Source organism: Belonocnema kinseyi, chromosome 6 (assembly GCF_010883055.1).
Source record: "Belonocnema kinseyi isolate 2016_QV_RU_SX_M_011 chromosome 6, B_treatae_v1, whole genome shotgun sequence".
Taxonomy (NCBI): Eukaryota; Metazoa; Arthropoda; class Insecta; order Hymenoptera; family Cynipidae; genus Belonocnema; species Belonocnema kinseyi.
In genome coordinates, this window is record NC_046662.1 from 38980514 (window position 1) to 39001403 (window position 20890).

At 25.2% G+C, this 20890-nt stretch overlaps 1 protein-coding gene across 2 annotated transcripts in view; it reads left to right on the top strand.

The window, feature by feature from the left end:
• LOC117174919 overlaps window positions 1-18101 on the top strand; it is a 36000-nt gene extending 17899 nt beyond the window's left edge. Inside the window, exons 9-16 of one of the 2 annotated variants that reach the window (XM_033364375.1) lie at window positions 5061-5243; window positions 7977-8124; window positions 8435-8643; window positions 11187-11390; window positions 11456-11482; window positions 11579-11767; window positions 14360-14636; window positions 17855-18099. In XM_033364375.1, the coding sequence (XP_033220266.1) occupies window positions 5061-5243; window positions 7977-8124; window positions 8435-8643; window positions 11187-11390; window positions 11456-11482; window positions 11579-11767; window positions 14360-14636; window positions 17855-17864 (1247 nt within the window). In that variant the 3' untranslated portion in view covers window positions 17865-18099. Of the gene's footprint in view, window positions 1-5060; window positions 5244-7976; window positions 8125-8434; window positions 8644-11186; window positions 11391-11455; window positions 11483-11578; window positions 11768-14359; window positions 14637-17854 lie in introns of both variants that reach the window. The other variant, XM_033364374.1, reaches the window with a different exon arrangement.
• Window positions 18102-20890: the final 2789 nt, after the last annotated feature.

Genomic DNA, 20890 nt, shown 5'->3' on the forward strand with positions numbered 1-20890 from the left:
AACCAAAAAAATGGAGATTTAAATAAAATATACAAATTTTCAACGATAACTAATGAATTTGCATCAAAAAGATGAATGTTCAAGTGAAATGTTAATTTTTATTTAAAAAAATGTTTTTAACAAATTATTTAAATTTTTAACGAAAGAATTGGATTTTTAACCAAAATAAATGAATTCGTAAACAAGCAGAATAATTTTCGAAAAAAGCCAATTTTCAAACACATAGTTGAATTTCGAACAAAAAAAATCAATTTTTTGAACCAAAAAATTATTTTTCAAATAAAAAGATTCAATGTTAACCATAATTATTATCTTTCAATAAAAAGAGATAAATTTTAAATATAATACATGAATTTGCATCCAAATGGTTGATTTTTGAACTAAAAGAGACGAATTTTTTATGAAAAATTGCAAATTAATTTTTCAGTTAATCAATTTTTAACGAAAAAACTTATTTTCGCCAAAATAATTTATTTTAAGCCAAACCAAAGAGAAGAAACTTCAAATAATCGAATTTCGATCCAAACCAGTTGAATACAACCCAATAAAGTATTTGTTTGAAAATATTTTTTTTTTAGTTTTCGTTATGAAAAAATAGAAATCTGTTGAAAATATGTACTTTAAACGTTTTGTTAATTTTTTTTATAGCAAGAATCAAAAGCAACCATATTTTAAATTTAAAAAACGAACTGTTTTAGAGGAAAATAGTATTCTATCTTTTTTGGTGGAATTTAACTTTTTTTGAATAAAATTTTACCTGCCGAGGTTAGCTCTCTTTGATTGAAAATTTAACTCTTTTATTTCAAAATTATCTTTCATTAGTTTTGGTTTTATTTTTTGTCAAAATCTATTTTTTTTATCTGAAAAATTAAATTCTTTGTTAAAAATTCGTCTTTATTGGTTCAATTCAACGGCTTTTAATTTAAAATATTTTTTGGTTGAAACATCAACTATTACATTTTACGTTGTTAGTCGAAAATTCATCTCTTTGGTTTAAAATAAACTTTTTTGGCGAAAATCTTTTTTTTCTTAGAAATTTAATTAATTTAATTAAATAATTTAATTAATTTCGTCTCTTTTGGCTGAAAATTATTCTTGATGATTAGCAATTAATATTTTTCGTCGAAAAATCATTTTTCGATTGAAATTTTAACGAATTTTTTTTTAATTCGTTTTTCTTTTCTCGAAAATTGATTTTTTAGTTAAAAATTGAAATATGTGTTTCACAATTGATCTTTTCTTTAGAAAATTATTATCCTTACTTGCAAATTAATTTATTTTAGTTAAAAATTCATTTCCATGGTTAAAAATTCCAATTAGTTAAAAAAATGTCATTACATTGTCAAAAATATGTCTTTTTTTTAAATTAATTTTTAGTTGAAAATTCAACTCGTTGGTAAAAAATGTATCTTGCTGTTTGAAAATTCGTTTTTTGTTTGTTTGTAAATTCATTATTATTGGTCGAAGATTGAAGTATTTTGTGCAAAACTTCTTTTTTTCTGAATTTTTTGTTTTTACTGAAAATTGAACTATTTCATTTTAGGTTCAAAGTTTTCTTTTCAATTTGTACAATTCATTTCTTTCGATGAAAATTGAACTGTTTTATTGAAATTTTTGGTTTATAATTAATGTTTCAACTTCAAAATGAAGTATTGTATTTAAAACTCTCCTTTCTTGTTTAAATTCAAATCCATTTTATTTGAAATTAAAATCCTTTAGGAGGAATATCAACGATTCAATTTTTCTTTGAAAATTTGTATTTTTTTAGTGAAAGTTATACTACTTTTTTGGGGAAATAATTTTTTTGGTTGAAGATTAATTACTTTAAGTGAAAATTCATCTCTATGGCTAAAATACCAACTAATATATTGAAAAATTCGTTTTTTTTTGTTTGAAAATTAAATTTTAACATAAAATTTAACTATTCCATTTTTAATTAAAACTTAAAATATTTTGTTAAAAATGTATGCATTTTTGGTGAAAATTTATCTTTATAATGGAAACGTAATCTTCCTGTCTTTAAACTCATCATTTTTGTTAAAAATTAAACTATTCCTATTTTGGTTGAAAATTCAACAGTTCCATTTTTTGTTAAGATATTTATCTTCATTAGTTCATTAATTCTGACCATCAATTAATAGATTAAATTTTTCTCTTCAAATTGAATGACTTACTCTTTTAATTTATTTTACAAATAAAATATAAACTTTTAGTAATAATTTGTATAAAAAAGTTCATTTTCATGCATTAAATTTGAATTTTCACAGAACTTGGACTCGAACATATCGCGCACTCGAGTGAGTTGTAAACTCATCCATTTCATGACAAGTTTGAACAAGTTTTCGAACTTTCGCGAAATACGATTTTGAAAACCTAACCTAAAAATTCGATTAAAAAAATAATTTAAAAACTCGTATACTTGTACTCACTATAATAAAAAAAGGTCGAAGCACCGATTCCTGGTAGTCCAAACTCCAAAGGAAGAAAAATCCAGTCTTCCATAAAGTCACATTCACCTTTCCCGCTCAAATGAGTCAAAAGTGCGAAAATTGCAACACAATTCTAACCGTCATAAGCGTTAGTAATACACGACGCTCAGAAAAATACTTCAAAACATAATTCCACTCACACTCGGGTTCTTTTGAAAGAGAAATTTGTCCGTTTTTTATGCCAAAAAACACTGAAAACTCATTAATTTGTTCTAAGGTCAAATAATGACCGTTGACTTGACGCCATTATTGTGAAGTAAACTGAGAAATTTTTAAAACCCGAATCTCTTAAATAGGTTCCAAATCACGATAATTTAACGAAACTATTCAAAATTATTAATCCTTATAAACATTTGATCCAAAATTCAATCTACTTAACAAAAAAACACATCAAAGTCCGAGATTTTTTAAATAAAACTTGCGAGGCTCAACACGACTTTTTAGATTTGAAGAAGAGTTCGTCTACATTGTTGAAAGACAGTGCTGCCAACTGTACTAACCTAAATCAAGTATTTCACCAATATGACAAAATTAAAATTTGAATTTTTAAACTTTGTTTTGCTTTAATTCGTAAGCCGAGATAACGAATTCAAATATACTTTTTTTTTAAATAATGTAGAGCTTCGAAATTGTTATTTTTAATACAATTTTGCTAAGAATGCCATGTTTATTATTTGAAAAAGATAAACAGAGCTGTTTATAAATATTTTTTTCGAAAAAAAATTTATAAGCGCTGAATCAAACCACGGTTTTTATAAAAACACAATTTATTTTTAAGCTGAAAGCAAAAACAATTGATTGTTATTTTTTTTTTATAATTAGCTTTCTATCTATTCTTCCTTGTGTTTAGTTTTATTTTGTTATTTCGATGGTATTAGTAAATTCAAACAAAATTTTTATTATCTGTACAAATGTAAAGTTTTCCATTTTAGATAGATATTTTTTAAATAATGGTTTATATAATAAACTATACGCTCTTTTCCTAAGTCCCCTGTATTCCGTTTTTAAAAGAATTCCTGTTTATTTCCCTGTTTTAAAAAAACTTTCTTTCCCTTTTTCTCGTTTTTCGCTTCAATCTGAAATACATTTAACTTTGTGGTTAAAAAATGAACTATTTGGTTGAAAATTAACATTTCCGTGAAAAATTATATTTTGTTGGAAATGCAATTTTTTTAATTCGGCTTTTTAGTTTGAGAATTCATCTACTTTTTGGTATTTATTAAATTTTTTGGTCAAAAATGCAACTGTTTAGTTAAAAATTAAAATTTATCTGAAAATTGATATTTTCTTTTGAAAATGCATCTTTTTGGTTTAAAATTACATCTTCTTTAGTAGAGAATTAATTTTTTTTTACATTTACTTCTTTTCGTAGAATTTTCATAATTTTGTTGTTACATACATAACTTTTTGCTTCAAAATTAATCTTTCTTAGTTGTGGATTCAATTATGTTTAGTTAAAAATTCATCTATTTGGTTGAAAATTAAACTATTTTACTTAAAAAATTTATATTTTGGTTGAATTTAAATGTTTATATTTTAAATCAAAATCCTCTTTATTTGGGCCAGAGTTTACCTATTTTATTAAAAATCATAACTTTTTTATTAAAAATTAATTTTTTACATAAAAGTTTAATTATTGAAGCTGCAGATTAATTTTTTTAGTTGCAAATTCCTCTTTATGTTCAAAAGTTAAACTATTTTATTGAAAACACGTTTCTTTTCTTAAGAATTCATTTTTTTTACTCAAAATGTAAATATTCCATTTTTGATGAAAAATTGACATTGTTTAATGAAAATTTAACCACTTGCGTAAAATTTGAACTAATTTTTGATAATCGATTTTTTTAAATTCATATTTTTGAATGAAAGTTAAACTATTTGATTGAAAACACATTTGTTTTTTTTTTGGTAAGGAAATAATTTTTTTAACTAAAAATGTAACTTCCATTTTTCGTTAGAAATTGCCCGTTTTAGTCGAAAATTCAACTATGAATTTAAAAATGCGAATAATTAGATATAAATTAAATTAGATTGTTAAAAATTTAAATGTTTCGTTTCCATGTTATTGGATAGAAAAATCATCTTTTGTGATACAAAAAGTCCAATTTTTTTTGAAAATGCATCTTCCTTGATCGAAAATGAATTTTTATTTTGAAAATTCAAAACTATTTGGTTAAAAATTCCAACTGTTTTTGGTTGAAACTTATCTTTTCTGTTTAAAAATCAGACCATTTGGCTAAAAATTTGTCTTTGTAGATTTAAAACTCAACTATTTGCTTGAATATGAATATTTCTGTGAAACTTTTTTTTTAATTTAACTGAAATTGTTCTTAGTTGAAAATTTAACATTTTTTCAATTCGTCTTTCTGGTTTAAAATTCCATCTCTTTCAACAAAAATCTAATCTGTCTTTGGTTAAAAAATCAACTATTTTGTACAAAAGTTCGTAAGAATTCACCCTTTTCATCTTTTTTTTGTGAGCATTTTGGACTGTGAACTCTTGAATAACATCAATACCTTTTTAATAATAATAGTCATTATTATTGATCAAATTTTTTTTCTAACATTCCAGCTTGCAATGTTCCTCCAGAAGTGAAAAATGGAAACTGGACCTGTGAATCAGACATTTCCGGAAATAAATGCACCATGGAATGCAAGTCAGGATTTATCATGATGGGCCTTAAAAATGCAACCTGTTCAAATTATGAAGGCTGGGCTAGTGCAAATAATTGGCTAGAATTTCCAGTTTGCATGAGTAAAATGATGTTATTCTTATTTCTATTATCAATTACAATTTTTTCATCAAGGTGGCCCCAAAACTTTATTTTCAAAATTCCCTGATTAATTTTTCTTTTTCCCTGACTATTAATATTCAAAGATCAAAATTTCAATCTTCTGACATTTTTATTTTACAATCTTTTATATTTCTCAGGTCTTCCGCACCCTAATATTTACTTGAAAAAGTGACCTATATAAACAAAAAAATTGACTAAAAGTAACCCCCTATTTATTTCCCTCCTTTCCACCCCTCAATTACCACTCATATCATCCTGTCTCGAATATCGTCTTGAATCTCCTCTCGAATCTCGTTTTTAATCTTGTCTCGAATATTGTCTCGAATCTCGTCTCAAGTCTCTTGAAAATCGTACGACCTTCCTTTAATTTTTCCTCCACCACTTTCCCCTCACCACGCTTCCCCAGCTAATGCTCCTCTGGCCCTACTCCCTTTCCCCAGACCTCACTTCCCCCACCCTACTCACCATCAATTAAAATAATTTCCCCTACTTTCCCTCATTGATATTTACTTCCTCTCCCTAATTCCCATCACTTCCTTAACATTAATTTCACCTCACTTCCTAAACCCTTCATTTTGCCACACTTCCTTTATTTCTCCTCCTCTCGTTTCCCCACACTTCCCATATTCCACCTCCCTTAATTTCCCCTCACTTCCAATAGTTTCCCCTCACTTCCACTAATTCTTCTGTCATAATTTCCCCTCACTTCCTAAACCCCTCATTTCACCACACCTTTTTTACTCCACCTCCCCTAATTTCCCCTCCCCTCATTTCCAATCACTTCCACTAGTTCTCCTCCCCTCATTTCCTCTTATTTCAACTAGTTCTTCTGCCCTGATTTGCTCTCACTTCCTAAACTTCTGATTTCCCCACAGTTTGCTTATTCAACTTCCCCTCATTTCCCCGCACTTTTCCTATTTCATCTGCAATTATTTCCTTTCACTTTCACTATTTCTCCTCCCTCATTTCCTCTCACTTTTTCTACCCTAATTTCGTCTCACTTCATAATCCCGTTATTTCGCCACACTTTTCTTATTTCACCAACCTTCATTTAACTACATTTCCCCTATTTCACCTACACTCATTTTCCCTCACTTCGACTAGTTCTCCTCCACTAATTTACTCTCACTTCCACTAGTCCTCCTCCCCTCATTTCTCCTCATTTGCCCTCATTTCGACCAGTTCTTCTACCCTAAATTGCCCTAACTTCGTAAGCTCATTTCCCCATAATTTGCTTATTCCACCTCCCCTCATTTCCCTACACTTCCCCTATTTCGTCACACCCATTTCCCCTCACTTCAAATAGTTCTCCTCCCTTCCTTTCCACTAACTTCCACTAGTTCTCCTTTCCTTATTTCCACTCTCTATCACCAGTTCTCCTCCCCTCATTTCTCCTTACTTCCACTAGTTCTTTTACCCTAATTTCCCCTCAATTCCTAAGGCCCAAATTTGCCCATACTTTGTTTATTACACCTCCCCTCATTTTCCCGTACTTCCCTATTTCACCTCACTCTCAGTAGTTCTTCTGCCCTAATTTCCCCTCACCTCATATCCTCCACTTTACTCCCCTTCCACACCCCCTCATTTCCTCCCTTTTCCCCTCCCCTGTTTATTCTTGGCAGTTACTTAAAGTGCTTTTTATAGAAATTCCCTGACTTTTGACATTTTTTTTTAATTCCAGACTTTTCCCTGTCCAACTAAATTTTCTAACTTTTCCCTGATTTCTTCACAAAAAGGACTTTTTTGGTTCAAAATGACGTACAGCCCGCAAATATTGACCAATTTGGGCGTAACAAATTTGACAAAAAGCTGATAAAACTTTCCAGTGAGTTATAGAGTCTGATTTTTGATCCAGTTATTCAAATTATTTATAAATAAACAAATATGACGGAAAAAGGGCAAGTTTTTTATTGGACGTTCCCGGTATTCGTCAACAATAGGAAAATTCTTTTAATTGCCTAAGTTTAATCGAGTAACATTAGCTTAATGATTTAATAAACAAAAAATGGTATAAATAAATTAAATAAACAAATCCATTAATTTGACATTTTTCGGCGAATTTTTTTTTCATTCCTGTTCTTTTAATTGAGAACATCATAATAATTTTAACAAAACTCATAATTCGTTAAAAAATGTGGTGTTTTTTAAACAAATGTAATAATAAAAAGCATTATTCGACCATCTGTAGACGGAAAATTTCTTTTTTTTTCGATGTCAGTTCTTTTAATCCGGAACTTCATTCTAATTTCAACAAAATTCATAATTAATTGATCAACTTTATAATAAAACTTTATTATTTTCTTCTAATATACAGCCCTTTAGTTGATAAATTTAGTTAACAAATGATGTATTTTTAACAAACTTAATTTAAAAAATACAATGTTTGGGCATTTGTCGAAAGAAAAATTTGTTTTCCTATGCCAACTACTTTAACTTGGGACTTTACGATAATTTCAGCAACATTCATAATTATTTTATAATTTTATGTTTTCATTTAAAACAAATTTGAAAGAAGTGACATGGAAGAAAACAAATTTTTTTATTCGACAAATACCCAAATTTGTTTGTATCCATATCGATCAAAAAAAAATTTGGTTCACACTGTATTAAGGCCACCCTGGTACAATTTTGTTATCATTATTTTTTATTTACCAATTTTCCAAATGAGTGTTTCATTCGACTTTTAAATTTAGAACCGAGTGAATACACCAATCGCCTCGTGAGATCCCTAGGATACGAAGTGCAAAAAATCGTAGGATACTATTTCATTCTTGATCACTGGAACGAAAAGATGAAACAATTATCAATTCAATTTGCTGAACAACTTCTGACCATTTTCCCGTAAGATACATTTACTTTAACTTTTTTTCAGGCCTACGGTGGGAATCCCATTTAAGTGGTTCCTAGAATTTTAGCCTTAGTGGTTTCGTAATGAGAGGAGCCGCACTCTCGCGCATTAGTTGCAACAAGTTGCATCATGCACCCAAATATAACAGAAATTATTCATGCGGCCCTGGCTTTGTATGTTCAGTGCGACAGAATTTTGTGTTCGATTTAGATGAAAGCCATTTAGGGCCATGCTCGAACCTGCACTTAAATGGGATTTCCATTGCAGTTTAATTTTCTTTCATCTCTTCTCTGTCCAAAACAGAATCAATCGTCACTTAAAAATGGGAATGGCAAGTTATATTACAAATCCCAGTTCTCATTTAAATTTTAATCAAACCGATAATTGCCTGGCTTTACAAACAATTCGTGGAATGAAAAATAAAATCAGTGCAAATGGTATCAGTCACGAAAATTCGACCGATAGTTGGTTCAAGGAAATTTCTGTGTACACGGGTCGAAAAACTCTTATCGGTAAATAAAAAAATTCGTTCTTATCAGAGGCCGTACTTAAATTATTTTTAAAGAATTATAGGTCCTCTTTAAGCCCCCTCCCCCTCTGTAACGAACCTTCAAAAATACTCCCCCCCCCTTATTGTACGTAATTTATGGTTTCCGGAAATATGAAAATATGGAACCAGCATATTAATTTTGTAATATTTGTAATATCGGATCTTTCATAAGCGAAATAAAGAATATTTCTTATACAAATTAAAAATTGATATATTTTAAATAAAAAATGGCTTAAAAAACTTGAATTTTCAACCAAAAAGGATGAATTCTATAAGAAAAAGTGTAATTAGTTGATGTTTTAACCAAACAAAAATAAATTTTAAAGCCAAAAACGAATTTTCAACAGATAAAGATTATTCAGTCATGAAAAAAAGTTCATCTTGATTGTTGCACCCTCGAACCAAAAGACGAATTTCCTGAACAAAATGGAATTTTTACACAAAAAATATGAATTTTCCACACAACAAGTTTTATTTTTAACAAAGTAGTTAAATTTTCAACCATACAGATGAAAAATCATTCAATAAATAAATGTAACCTTTTTAAATTAATCAGTTCAACTTTTAAACACGCAGTTGAATTTTAAATAAAAAACGATCAAAAAGATTTTTAAAAATATTCAGTTGACTTTGAATACCAAAATACGAATTTTAAACAATAAATAAATTTTCTACGAAGATAATTGAATTTTCAACTAAAAAAGACGATTTTTCTACAAAACAGTTAAATTTTCAACCAAAAAATATGACTTTTGAACAAAATTATTACATTTTTAACCACACAGTTGCTTTTTTATCCAAGAAAAGTGCAATTCTAATATAACAGATGAATTTTTAAATGAAAAAGACAAATTTTCAACAACAACAAAATAGTTACATTTTCGTTTAAAAAAGATTTTAGCAGACGTTTTCACGCCAAAATATGGATCTTAAACAGCAATTAAATTTTCTACAACATTGTTGAATTTTGAACAAAATAGTTAGATTTTTTACAAAAAAGATGAATTTTAAAGAAAATTGTTAATTTTCCAACAACAAAATTGCATTTTTACCTAAGAAAGATGCAATTTCTATTAAAAATAAAAAACAAATTTTCAAGAAAAAAAGTGGTTGAAATTTCATCCAAAAAATATTTTTTAGTTGACTTTTCAACACAAAAATATAAATTTTAAACAACAATAATTAAATTTTCGATGAAATAATTGAATTTTCAAAGAAACAATTGAATTTTCGACAAAACAAAAGGATGAATTTTCAAGAGAATGGTCGAATTTACAATCAAACAGTTGCAGTCGTATTAAAAAAGATGCATTTTCTACTATAGATTCAATTTTTATTAAAAAAAAAAACAACATTTCATTTGACTTTTCAACATCAAAATATGATTTTTAAACAAGTACAAATCTTCTGGGAAATACTAAATAGTTGAACTAAAAAAATATTAATTGAATTTTCGACCAAAAAGGGGAATCTTCAACATAACAGTTAACTTTTTCAACAAAAAAGGATGTCTTTTTAACAAAATTCTTGAATTTTCAACGAAATAGTTTAACTTTTAAGAAAGATAAAATTTCTACTAAAATAGATGAATTTTTAAATTTAAAAAAAAACCGTTGAAATTACATCCAAAAAAAACATTTCAATTGACTTTTCACACCAAAATGTGAATTTTTAATAATAAAGTTGAATTTTCGATCAGAAAGGATGAACTTTTAATAAAATGGTTGGAGTTTTAACCAAAACAGTTGCAATTTTATAGAAAAAAAAGATGAATTTTTTACTACAATAGATACATTTTTTCATTAAAAAGAGGAATAGTTGAATATTCGTCCAAAAAAGAATTCAGTTTACTTTTCAATATCAAAATATAAATTTTAAACTAGTAAATTTTTTACGAAACATTTGAATTTGCAACAAAACAGTTCAACTTTTAAACCAAAAAGAATTACTTTTTGACAAAATTGTTGAATTTGTGCAACTGCAACAAAAAAATAGAAACATAAATACAAAGCAAATAAATGACAATCAAGAATATTATATCAGGGTACTCGCACCTAATTATTAAAATTCCTCAGTTTTTCCCTCCTTTTTTTATTTTCCCCTCGATTTTGCCTGACTATTAATATTCAAAGACCAGAATTTTACAATTTTAACATTTTTAACCTAGAATCTTTTATAAACGGAATAAAACAGTTATTATTAAAAATTATTAATTACTATTTTATTCATTAATTATATTTATCATTATTATTAAAAATAAAAATTGAACATTTTCAAATTATTCTTCTTCGCAGTTATTTAAATTTATAGAAATTCCCCGACTTTTGAACGTTTTTTTCCGAATCTCTAATTTTCTCCTGACCCATAAAATTTCCTGACTTTTTTTAAAATTTCTGATGGCTAGGTTTGTTTTTCGCTCACCCTAGAGCTGTTGCTTAATTTACGTACGGTCCCTTATTTATTGCTTAAATTACTTAATTATTTAAATATATATTTTGAAAAAAGTCGCAATAATTGATCGATATCATGCAAAAAAACACGGAGATGTCTGGCAACAATTGATATCAGCTGGTCATCGTGTTGCAATAATTGGTTCTAAGGAAGATGGGGAGGTTCTCTTACCTTTGGTTACAGTTGGTCTCGAAAAAAAAGTAAATTTGTTCCTTTTTGATTCCGAAGAATTCGAAAGTGTCATCAAAGAAATGAACAGTAAGCAATTTCTTTCTATTTCTATCCTGAAATTATTTTAAAAAATGCCTACCTGTTTTTTTTAGAAATAAAGGGAACGATCAGGTCCAAGTGTGAGTAAATAAAAAAGCAGACATCTTTCCTAAATTAACTTATTTATTTTTAACTTAAACCAATTTTATTATTTAATAAAAATACTGGATTCTTAGGTCCACAAAATTTGGAAACACCCACTACAGAAAATACTAAAAGTACAATTTCTAGCGGAACTTTTGCGCAAACAGTGAATAAAAAACCTGAAATGAATCCCAATATTTCTAATTCAGGCCAAGTTCCTGACTTTCAGGAAAATATTGCGGAAATGAAAACCATTGCCGCTAAAACAATAATATCCCCAAGTAAGTATTTTTTTAATTACAGATATAGTGCATTTATTATAAAAATTTAAATTAAAAAAATTCATGTACAGCAATGAGAGACTCTTTAAACTCCCGATTAAGTCAGACGGTAGCACACCGTATTTGTAGCAGGAAAGTGCGGGCTCGATTCCTTCTGCCGGCATTGTTTGCCATTTTTTTTTATTCCAATTTTCTTGGCTGCAATTTTCTATTAAATTTATTCAAATCATGAAAAAGTATTTAGTTTTAACCATTTTTTTCACATGAAAAAATGAGGAATTTGAACCTTTACTAATTTAGTAAATCAAAATGGGCAAATAGGTAATTTTATTCGATGATCAAATTTATTTTTAAATGTTTCTCAACATTATTGATAGATATTTTAATTGTAAGTATTTTGTCATGTTGGAAAATAATTATAATAATAATAAACAATCAATATTACTTATACTAAATAAATAATAAGTAAATAAATTTCCTTACCTCATCAGCCTAAGTCCGTGTATGATGAAGAAAAACCGGGTTCACCCAAGAACAAGTTTTTTTTTAACCAAAGTATAATAAAATAGTTTATATTTGAAAAGATTTCCACTTTTTTGACGATGCGTAGATTTTCTAAGAATTTGGAATACATTTTTGAAGCTGTTAAGGATTTTGAAAGGTTTTAAGATATTCTTTTTTCTTAAAATTTCAGGAAAAATGTAAATTGACTTTTTATTTGGAAAAATTACTCTTAAAAAAATATTGAACAAGATTCTTACATATTTTAAATAATTTCCTAAACTTTAGAAAGAATGTAGACAATTTTCTTCATACATCTGTAGATTCAAATTTTTTTTTATTTTACAAAATTATGTGTTTTAAGTATATTCAAAGAAATTTCAAAACATTTTAAAAGATTTTTAAATCGGTAAAATAAGAATTTGGAGAATTTGAAGGTGATTTTTTAATTGTACAGTATTTAAAAAAAAAAATTGGAAAAATTCCAAAAATATTAAAAGATAATTCGAAGTTTTCGGACAATTTCAAAAATGCTTAAAGATTTGAAAAGATTCCGAAAAACATAAAACAAAATGTCGATTTTCAAAGATTTCGAATTAAAATTTTCAATTGTTTTTGCACATTCTGAAAGGTTTCAAGATAACAATTTTTTTAAGATGCCTGAGAATATTTAAAGCTATTCTTTATTTTGAAAAAATAATCTTAAGAGAATATTTTAAAATATTTAAAAACATTAAAAGATTTTCGAAAACTTATCGAATATTTTTTTATGTTTTTCCAATCGTAAAGCAGTCCTAAATATCTTTTAAACTGACTTAAATTTTCCTCAAATTTAGTAAAATCCTGTAAAATAGAAAAAAATGTCTTAGAAATTTTTTGAATACTTTTTCGACATATCTCAAAATATTCAAAAGTCGTTTTGGAATTTTATACAGAAGTCCAGGAAAATTTCATTATATAACCTTAGAGTGAAAAAATAATCTTTAAAAATATAGAATATTTAAATAAACTAAATTTTTGTTTTTTCTTGACTGGAAATTTTTTTTTGTTTAACAGTTTCTCTTTTTGCTTTGAAAATTGATATCTTTTGGCAGAAATTTCATTTTTTGAATTGAAATTTCAGCTGTTTAGTTTAAAATTAAAATATTTTTTGGTTAAAGATTCAAATATTCTCTTGAAAATTTGTCTTTTGGAAGAATTCAACTAATTTTTTACTTAAGATTAAAATCGTTTTTATTTTTAATATCAGAATTTATATTTTTTGTTGAGCAATTATCATTTTTTATTGAAAATGTTTTTATTTAAAAGGCAAATATTTTTGGATTAAAAAATCAAGTTTTGCATTTTTTATTGAAAATTTTCCTTTTTTCGTTGGATATTACATTTTTCTTATTTTTGAATGTCATGTTTTTTTAAAATTTGGATTTTCGGGTTAAAAATTAAACTTTTATAACAGAATTCGTCTCGGTTTTTGAATTTAAATATCAAGTTTTACATTTTTTATTAAAAATTGGTATTTTTCCGTCAGAAATTTAAAAAATATAACTAATTATAAAAATTATAAAATATATATAACTAATTATAAAATATTATTAACTAATTATAAAAATATAACTAATTGAAAAATAATCTCTTTTTATTCAAGATTCAACTATTTTTTGAAAAAGTCTTTTTTAGATGAACTCGCCTCTTTTTTATTTAAAATAAAAATCTATTTTTGTATTGAAATATCAACTATTACACTTTTCCTAAATATTTTGTTGAAGATGAACTTTCCTGTGGGAATTTTTATTTGATTTATCTGAAATTTTCCAAACTCTTTTCGAATTTTCTGTAAAATTTCAGGAAAATTATATTCATATAATCTTAAAATCAAAGAAAAAATAAGCACCGAAAATAGCAATTCAAAATTTTTGTTTCTTATTAAAAATTTCTTCCCCCTCAAATCGAAAAACTCTACATGATGATGGTATTGAAAATACAAAAATTAGCAAAAAATGGAAACAGCAGGAATCGAGCCCGGACTTTCCTGTTACACATAAATTAATTCCATTTTCCGTTTCGTTAATTACAAAATATTTTCGGATTCAGCCGGGACTACAGGAAGTGTAACAAAAGCTCCTGAAACTACACTAATTGAAGTTTCAACAGCCAATTCTGAAATTCCCAGTGAAAAATCTGCGCTAAATTCAAGCCCTAGAAAAGAAGTTCCAAATAAAGAATCAGCGAATGAAGAGACGAAAACTCAACCCGATAGCGAATCAGTAAATCTATCTAAAGAGGAACAAAATAATCAAACAGAAGATCAATCAGAACATGAACCACAAATATATAGTACAAATGAACAAAGTCAAAGTCAATTGGAAGAGTAAGTATCATAAGATATAAAATTTCGCAAGGTGATCGTTTTCAACGAGACAACTTTTTTATTGGAAATTATCAAAATTGAACCGCAAATTAAACCACCTAAAATGGAATTCTTTTAAATTTTAAACTTTAAATATGCAAACATAGAAAAATTAAATGAAAGCTTTTAATACTTTTCAGTTAAACAATTTTTAAAGATATGCTTTTAAGCTTTAGAATTTTAAACTACAAACTTTTGTAAATTAAACAGATCAAATATTTGAATGCTTTTCATTTACAAATGAGTCAATAAAATTGATAAATTATATAATAAAAAAAACTTTAGTTAAAAAAGTTAGAAACTGTACGATTTAATTTTTTCTAAACTGAACATTTTTTAGTTAGAACTTGAAATATTTTAAGTATTTTCAAATTGGCAGTTATTCAATTTAATTTATACATAAAAATGGTTATGAAATATTTTTAAGCATGATCTTGAAATTAATTTTACAAAATAAAAACATCATTTACAATTTTCCCAGGTGTCTTAAAAACCCATTAAATTCTTCAAAATTTTATTTCAAATTTAAAAATTTTTAAAATAGATAAAAACTTTTAAATATCTTTTGAATAATTTGAAATTTTATTAAAATAATGAATTTTTTTTAATCCCTTGAAATCTTCTAGTAAATTTTTTGACAATTTCGGAAATATTTTTAAGTCTTTTGAAATCTTTTTAAATATTCTCTTTAAAAACAAATTTTTCAGAATAAGAAACTATTTAAAATTTTCCTATAAATCTTACCAAATTATTTGTATTATTTTCAAACCTATCAAAATCCTTTTAAAAAACTTCGAAATTTTGATTTCGAAGTCTTTAAGAATATACATTTTGTTTTAAAATTTGTTAAACCTTTCCAAATTGTAAACCACTATTGAAATTTTTTCAGAACTTTAAAACATATTTTAAAACGATTCGACTTTTTCCTGAAAATTACTTGAAAGCCTGCAAAATTAAAAGATTTCCTTACAATTTTCCAGCTTCTTCTTTGAAAATTTTGAAATATTTTGACATATTTATAAACAAATACGTAAAATTAATTAATTTAAATAAACTAGATTTTTTTATTTTCCCAAAATGTTAAGAATTTTATTTACTATCTTCAAACGCTTCAAAATCCTTAAAAAAACTTCAAATTTTTAATTTCGAAATATTCAAAAATCTACATTTTGTTTTTAATTTTTTAAATGCAACATTTCTTTTTTGATAATTTTGGAAATATTTCCAAACATTCTCTTAAAATAAATTTTTTATTTTCCCATGAATTTTCAGAAAATTCTTTTATTATCCTCATACCTTTCAAAATCCTTAATAAAATCAAAATTTTAATTTGATTTTCTTTAAAAATCTACATTTTGTTTAACATTCTTTGAATCTTTTCAAATTTTTAATTATTATTTGAATTTTTACAGATCTTTTAAATCTCTTTTTAAGTAATTCAAATTTTTCTCTATTGTATTTTAGTAAATCCTATAAAATTTAAAAAAATTGTCCTCAAACCTTCCATAAATATTTTTCTGTACATTTTGGCAATCTTTTATAATCTACTTAAATATTCGGTTAAAATCAATTTTTCAAAACAAAAAATTATTTAAAATGTTTCGTGGAATCTTATCTTTTCAGACCATCAAAAAATCTTTTAAAATAATTAGACTTTTTCCCAAAAATTGTTAAAATGCTGCAAAATTTAAAAAATTGCCTAAAAATTTTCCAGCTTCCTTTTTGCCAATTTGTAAATATTTTGAAATCTTTTGACATATTCTTAAACATGTCCTCAAATTAGTTTATTTAAATAAAAAAGAACTTTTTATTTTCCCAGGAATTTTAAGGATTTTTTTATTGTCTTCAAATGCTTCAAAATCCTTTAAAAAAACTTTAAATACTTTTTTTCGAAATATTAAAAAATCTAAATTTTGTTCTAAATAATTTGACATCTTTTCAAAAATTTTTTTAAACAATTTTGGATATAATTTAAAACATTTAAAAATATTTTAAAATATTTTTAAAAAATTTATTTTTAATCTTCCCAGGAATTTTAAGAACATTTTTTTATTATCTCCAAACCTTTCAAAATCGTTAAAAAAAACTTAAAATTTTAATTTAGATATCTTCAAAAATCTGTATTTTGTTTAAATTGTTTTGCAGTTCTTTCAAATTTTATCAGATCTTTAAAATATATTTTTGAATGATCCGAATTTTTTAACTTTTTTTTGTAATACTTTAAAATTAAAACATGGTCCTAAAATCATCCAAAAATATTTTCCTGCCCATTTCGGACATCTTTTAGAATCTTTTTAAACGTTCTCATAAAATCAATTTTTTAAAACAAAATATTACTTTAAATTTTCCTACAAATATTCAGGATGTTTTTTTATCTTAAAACCTTTCAAAATCCATAAAAAAACCTAAATTTTTGGTTCAAAATCTTTCATAATCAAGAAATAAATATACTACTATTTCTCAGTTTAACGGCCCCTCTGCTTTTTAAGGAGCGACTAAAGAATCCCGAAAATTAAATATCCCGACCCGAAACTGTAAAATATTTGAGTAACTAAATAACTGAATTTAAGCAATTAAAAACAATGTTTTTAATCAATTACTTTATTCATTAAAAATACAATAATGAAATATTTGGATAAAAAAATGTTTTTTTCGATGTTTAACGTATTTTCTTTTTTATTTTTTGAATTTAAACAAACAATGAATGAAAAAAATATTTCTCAATGCAAGAGAACAATACAAGAGTAAGATGCTTGTATTGCGAATTTATTTTCCGATTATTGCTATGCTAAATTAAAACAATAGTTTAAAAAATACATTGAACATTCATATTAAATTTATACTTGCCAATATATTTCATTTTTTTTTTTATCAATAAATGATATTGATTAAAAAAAAAACATTTTTGAAATTGTTTACATTCAGGAATTCTTTATTGGCGGATATTTTATAATTCATTAATTTTCTGTCGCGAATTTTATATTAGAAAATTTTCAAAATTCGTTAATATTACAAATTATTCGAGAATTTCCCAATACATATTTTTATACTTCCGGCATTTTTTATTCAAAATATTCTCTTTTTCAGGAATTTGATTTTTCGGTATTTTTCAGTCGTCCCATTTTTAATTTAAAACATCAGATTGATGTAAAACCTTAAATTAATTTTTTATCTTTCAGAGAAGAGTGAAGTCTTAAGGAGAAAGGACTTATTTCACCCAATTCCACAAATAAAAAATTTCTAAACAAAATATCACTACAATTTTGAACAATTTCCAGCCTGTAATTGAAATGATCAAGAAATCTAGTACTGTATTTTTCTTTGGCACTTTATTATAATAATGTAACAAATTACGAAGTGTTATTTATGTACAGATTACTACAGTAATATGGCGTAATAAACTATTAATATTAATTGTTAAAATGCCTACACGGAAGTGATATGTTGTAAAATTTGTCCTGATTCACACGCACACAGCAAAGTAGACACCACAATTTCAGTTAAAATTATAATAATAATAGAGATTGTTATTGCTTATAAAGTACGGGCATCAGTCTGAATCTGACAATTTTACAAGGAACAAATATTTCGTCAATCACGTTTCTAAAACAGCATAAATCTGCTTTAAAAAAAATGAATGGTATAATAATTAAAAAAAAACAGTTGTCAAAAGGAGGACAACTTCTGTGGAAAAAAAAATTACATTTAGAAAAACGCTCGACATTTAAAATGTCAATGCACCCTTAAGAAAATGCACTTTAAATGCGCTATTGAGCAGCATTCAGATAATACCTAATTCAATAGAAAAAACTTTTTTTCAGCGGATAATGCAACCTAAAGTGGATAATCCATTAAAAATACAAAAATGTGTCAAATAATCAATTTAATCTAATTAATAGTTAATTATCTTCATAAATTGAAATTTAATTAAATTTTTTTCTTGTCAAAAAGTAACTTTAATTCAATTAATATGTTTAATTTAGAAATGTTTGAAATTTAAAATACTAATAAAATAATTAATCATTTCTTAACTTTGTTCCCGAAGTCCACGAATTTGAATAATAATTTTAAAAAATTGTATTTATCTTTCTATGGTTAAAATTTAATTAAATTTGCAGTTCAAAAAGTTCGTGATCAACCAGATAAAATTTTTTTTTAAATAGTTCAATTTGAAATAAAGTACATAAATCTTCAATTAAAGAAGACTATTTTGTTGAAAATTCATTTTTTTAATGAAAATTAATTTTTTTAACTGAAAATTTAACTATTCCTGTTGAAAATTTATTTCCTTGATTGAAAACAATAGTATCTTGTTAAAAATTCGTGTTTTCTTGTTGAAAATTCGTATTTCTTTCGTTCTTGAATATTCTTGTTTTTTGTTGTTAAAATTTTTTTTTTGCAAAGATTCATTACCCTAAAATTCATTTTGTTTATTTGAAAATTCAACTATTTTCTTGATATTTTGTTTTCTTGCATATTCATTTTTTGAACTGAAAAATTAACTATTCCATTTTTAATGAAAATTAGTTATTTCTTGAATTTGTCTTTAACAGAAATAGTTGTATATTAAACAAAATAAATAAATCTCTAACAAAAGAAGACTATTTTGTTAAAAATTCATTTTGTTAACTAAAAATTTAATTCCTTGATTGAAAACTATAGTATTTTGTTGAAAATTCGTGTCTTTTTTTCTAGAAATTTTTTTTTGTGGCATTTTGTTGTTGTTAAAAATTCATTTTTTGCTTGAAGATTCATCATTATAGTATTCAACTTTTTTTTTAATTCAAATATTTCCATGTTATATTCTTTCTTATACATTCTTTTTTCAACTGAAAATTTAACTTCCATTTTTTATGAAATTTAGTTATTTTCTTGTATTTTTCCCAGAAATTTTTCACGAATTGGAATACTAATTAAAAGAAATTTTTATTTTAACTTGAAAAGAATTTTCAACAAAATAGTTCAATTTTCAACTGATTTGACGAATTTTTAACAGAAACTGTTGAACTTTAAACAAAATACATAAATCTCTGAAAAAAGTCTCTTTTGTTAAAAATTCATTTTTTAAATGAAAATTAAACTATTCCATTTTCTATGAAAATTAGTTAATTCTTGAATTTGTCGTAAAATTCCACGAATTTGAATAATAATTACAAAAAAATTACTTTATCTGTACTTAATATTCAGTTAAATTTTCAGTTAAAAAATTTAGTTATTAACCAAGATGAAAAAGAATTTGTAAGAAAATATTTAAATTTCCAACTAATATGATGAATCTTCCACAGAATTAGTTAAATTTTAAACTAAATACATAAATCTTCTACAAAAATTTCTACAAAAAATTAAATGGTTCAATTTTCAGTTTAAAAAAATAAGTTTCAACCCAAAAAAAAAGATTTTTCAACAAAATAGTCCGTTTCAACTGGAATAATCCAATTTTTGGTACGAAAAATTAATTCCCAACAAAAAAAAAGGAATTTTCAAAGAATAGATAAATTTTCAACCAAATATTAATTCTCGACGAAAAATATAATCTTTGATATTTCAGCCAAAAAAAAATATCCTAATTTTAAATTAAGCAGTTGTATTCAACCAAAAAATACGAATTTTTAACGATGAAATATGTTACACTCAAGGGAAAACAAATTTTTTTGACCAAACTGTTGAATTTTTAAGCTAAGAAGGAATTTCTAACCGAGGAGAATAATTTTCTATAAAAAACTATGGATTTTCAACCAAATATTTGAATGTTCTACAAAGAAGCTAAATTTTCAACCAAAAATTAAATAGTTAAATCATCTATTAAAAAGCATTATTTATCAGCCAAAATATAGAAGAATCTTAAACAAAATGCTTAAATTTTTAACCGAAATGATGAATTTTCAATTAGCATGATGAATCTTCAACAAAAATGATTAAATTTTAAACAAAATAAATGCATTTTAATCTAAAGAAGATAAATTCTCAACCAAAAAAAGAATACTAACATTTTCAGATTAAAAATTTAATTTTTCACACAAAAAAACGAATTTTTAACAACAAAAAAAGTAAAATTTCAAACAGTGATAAATTTGTAATTAAAATGAAACTGTAAATAAATTATTTTTTTACAAAGCAGTTCAACTTTCTATCAAGTACTTGAATTTTCAACCCAATAGATGAATTCCGAACAACAAATGTATAACTTGATATTTCAACGAAAAAAATATCTGAAT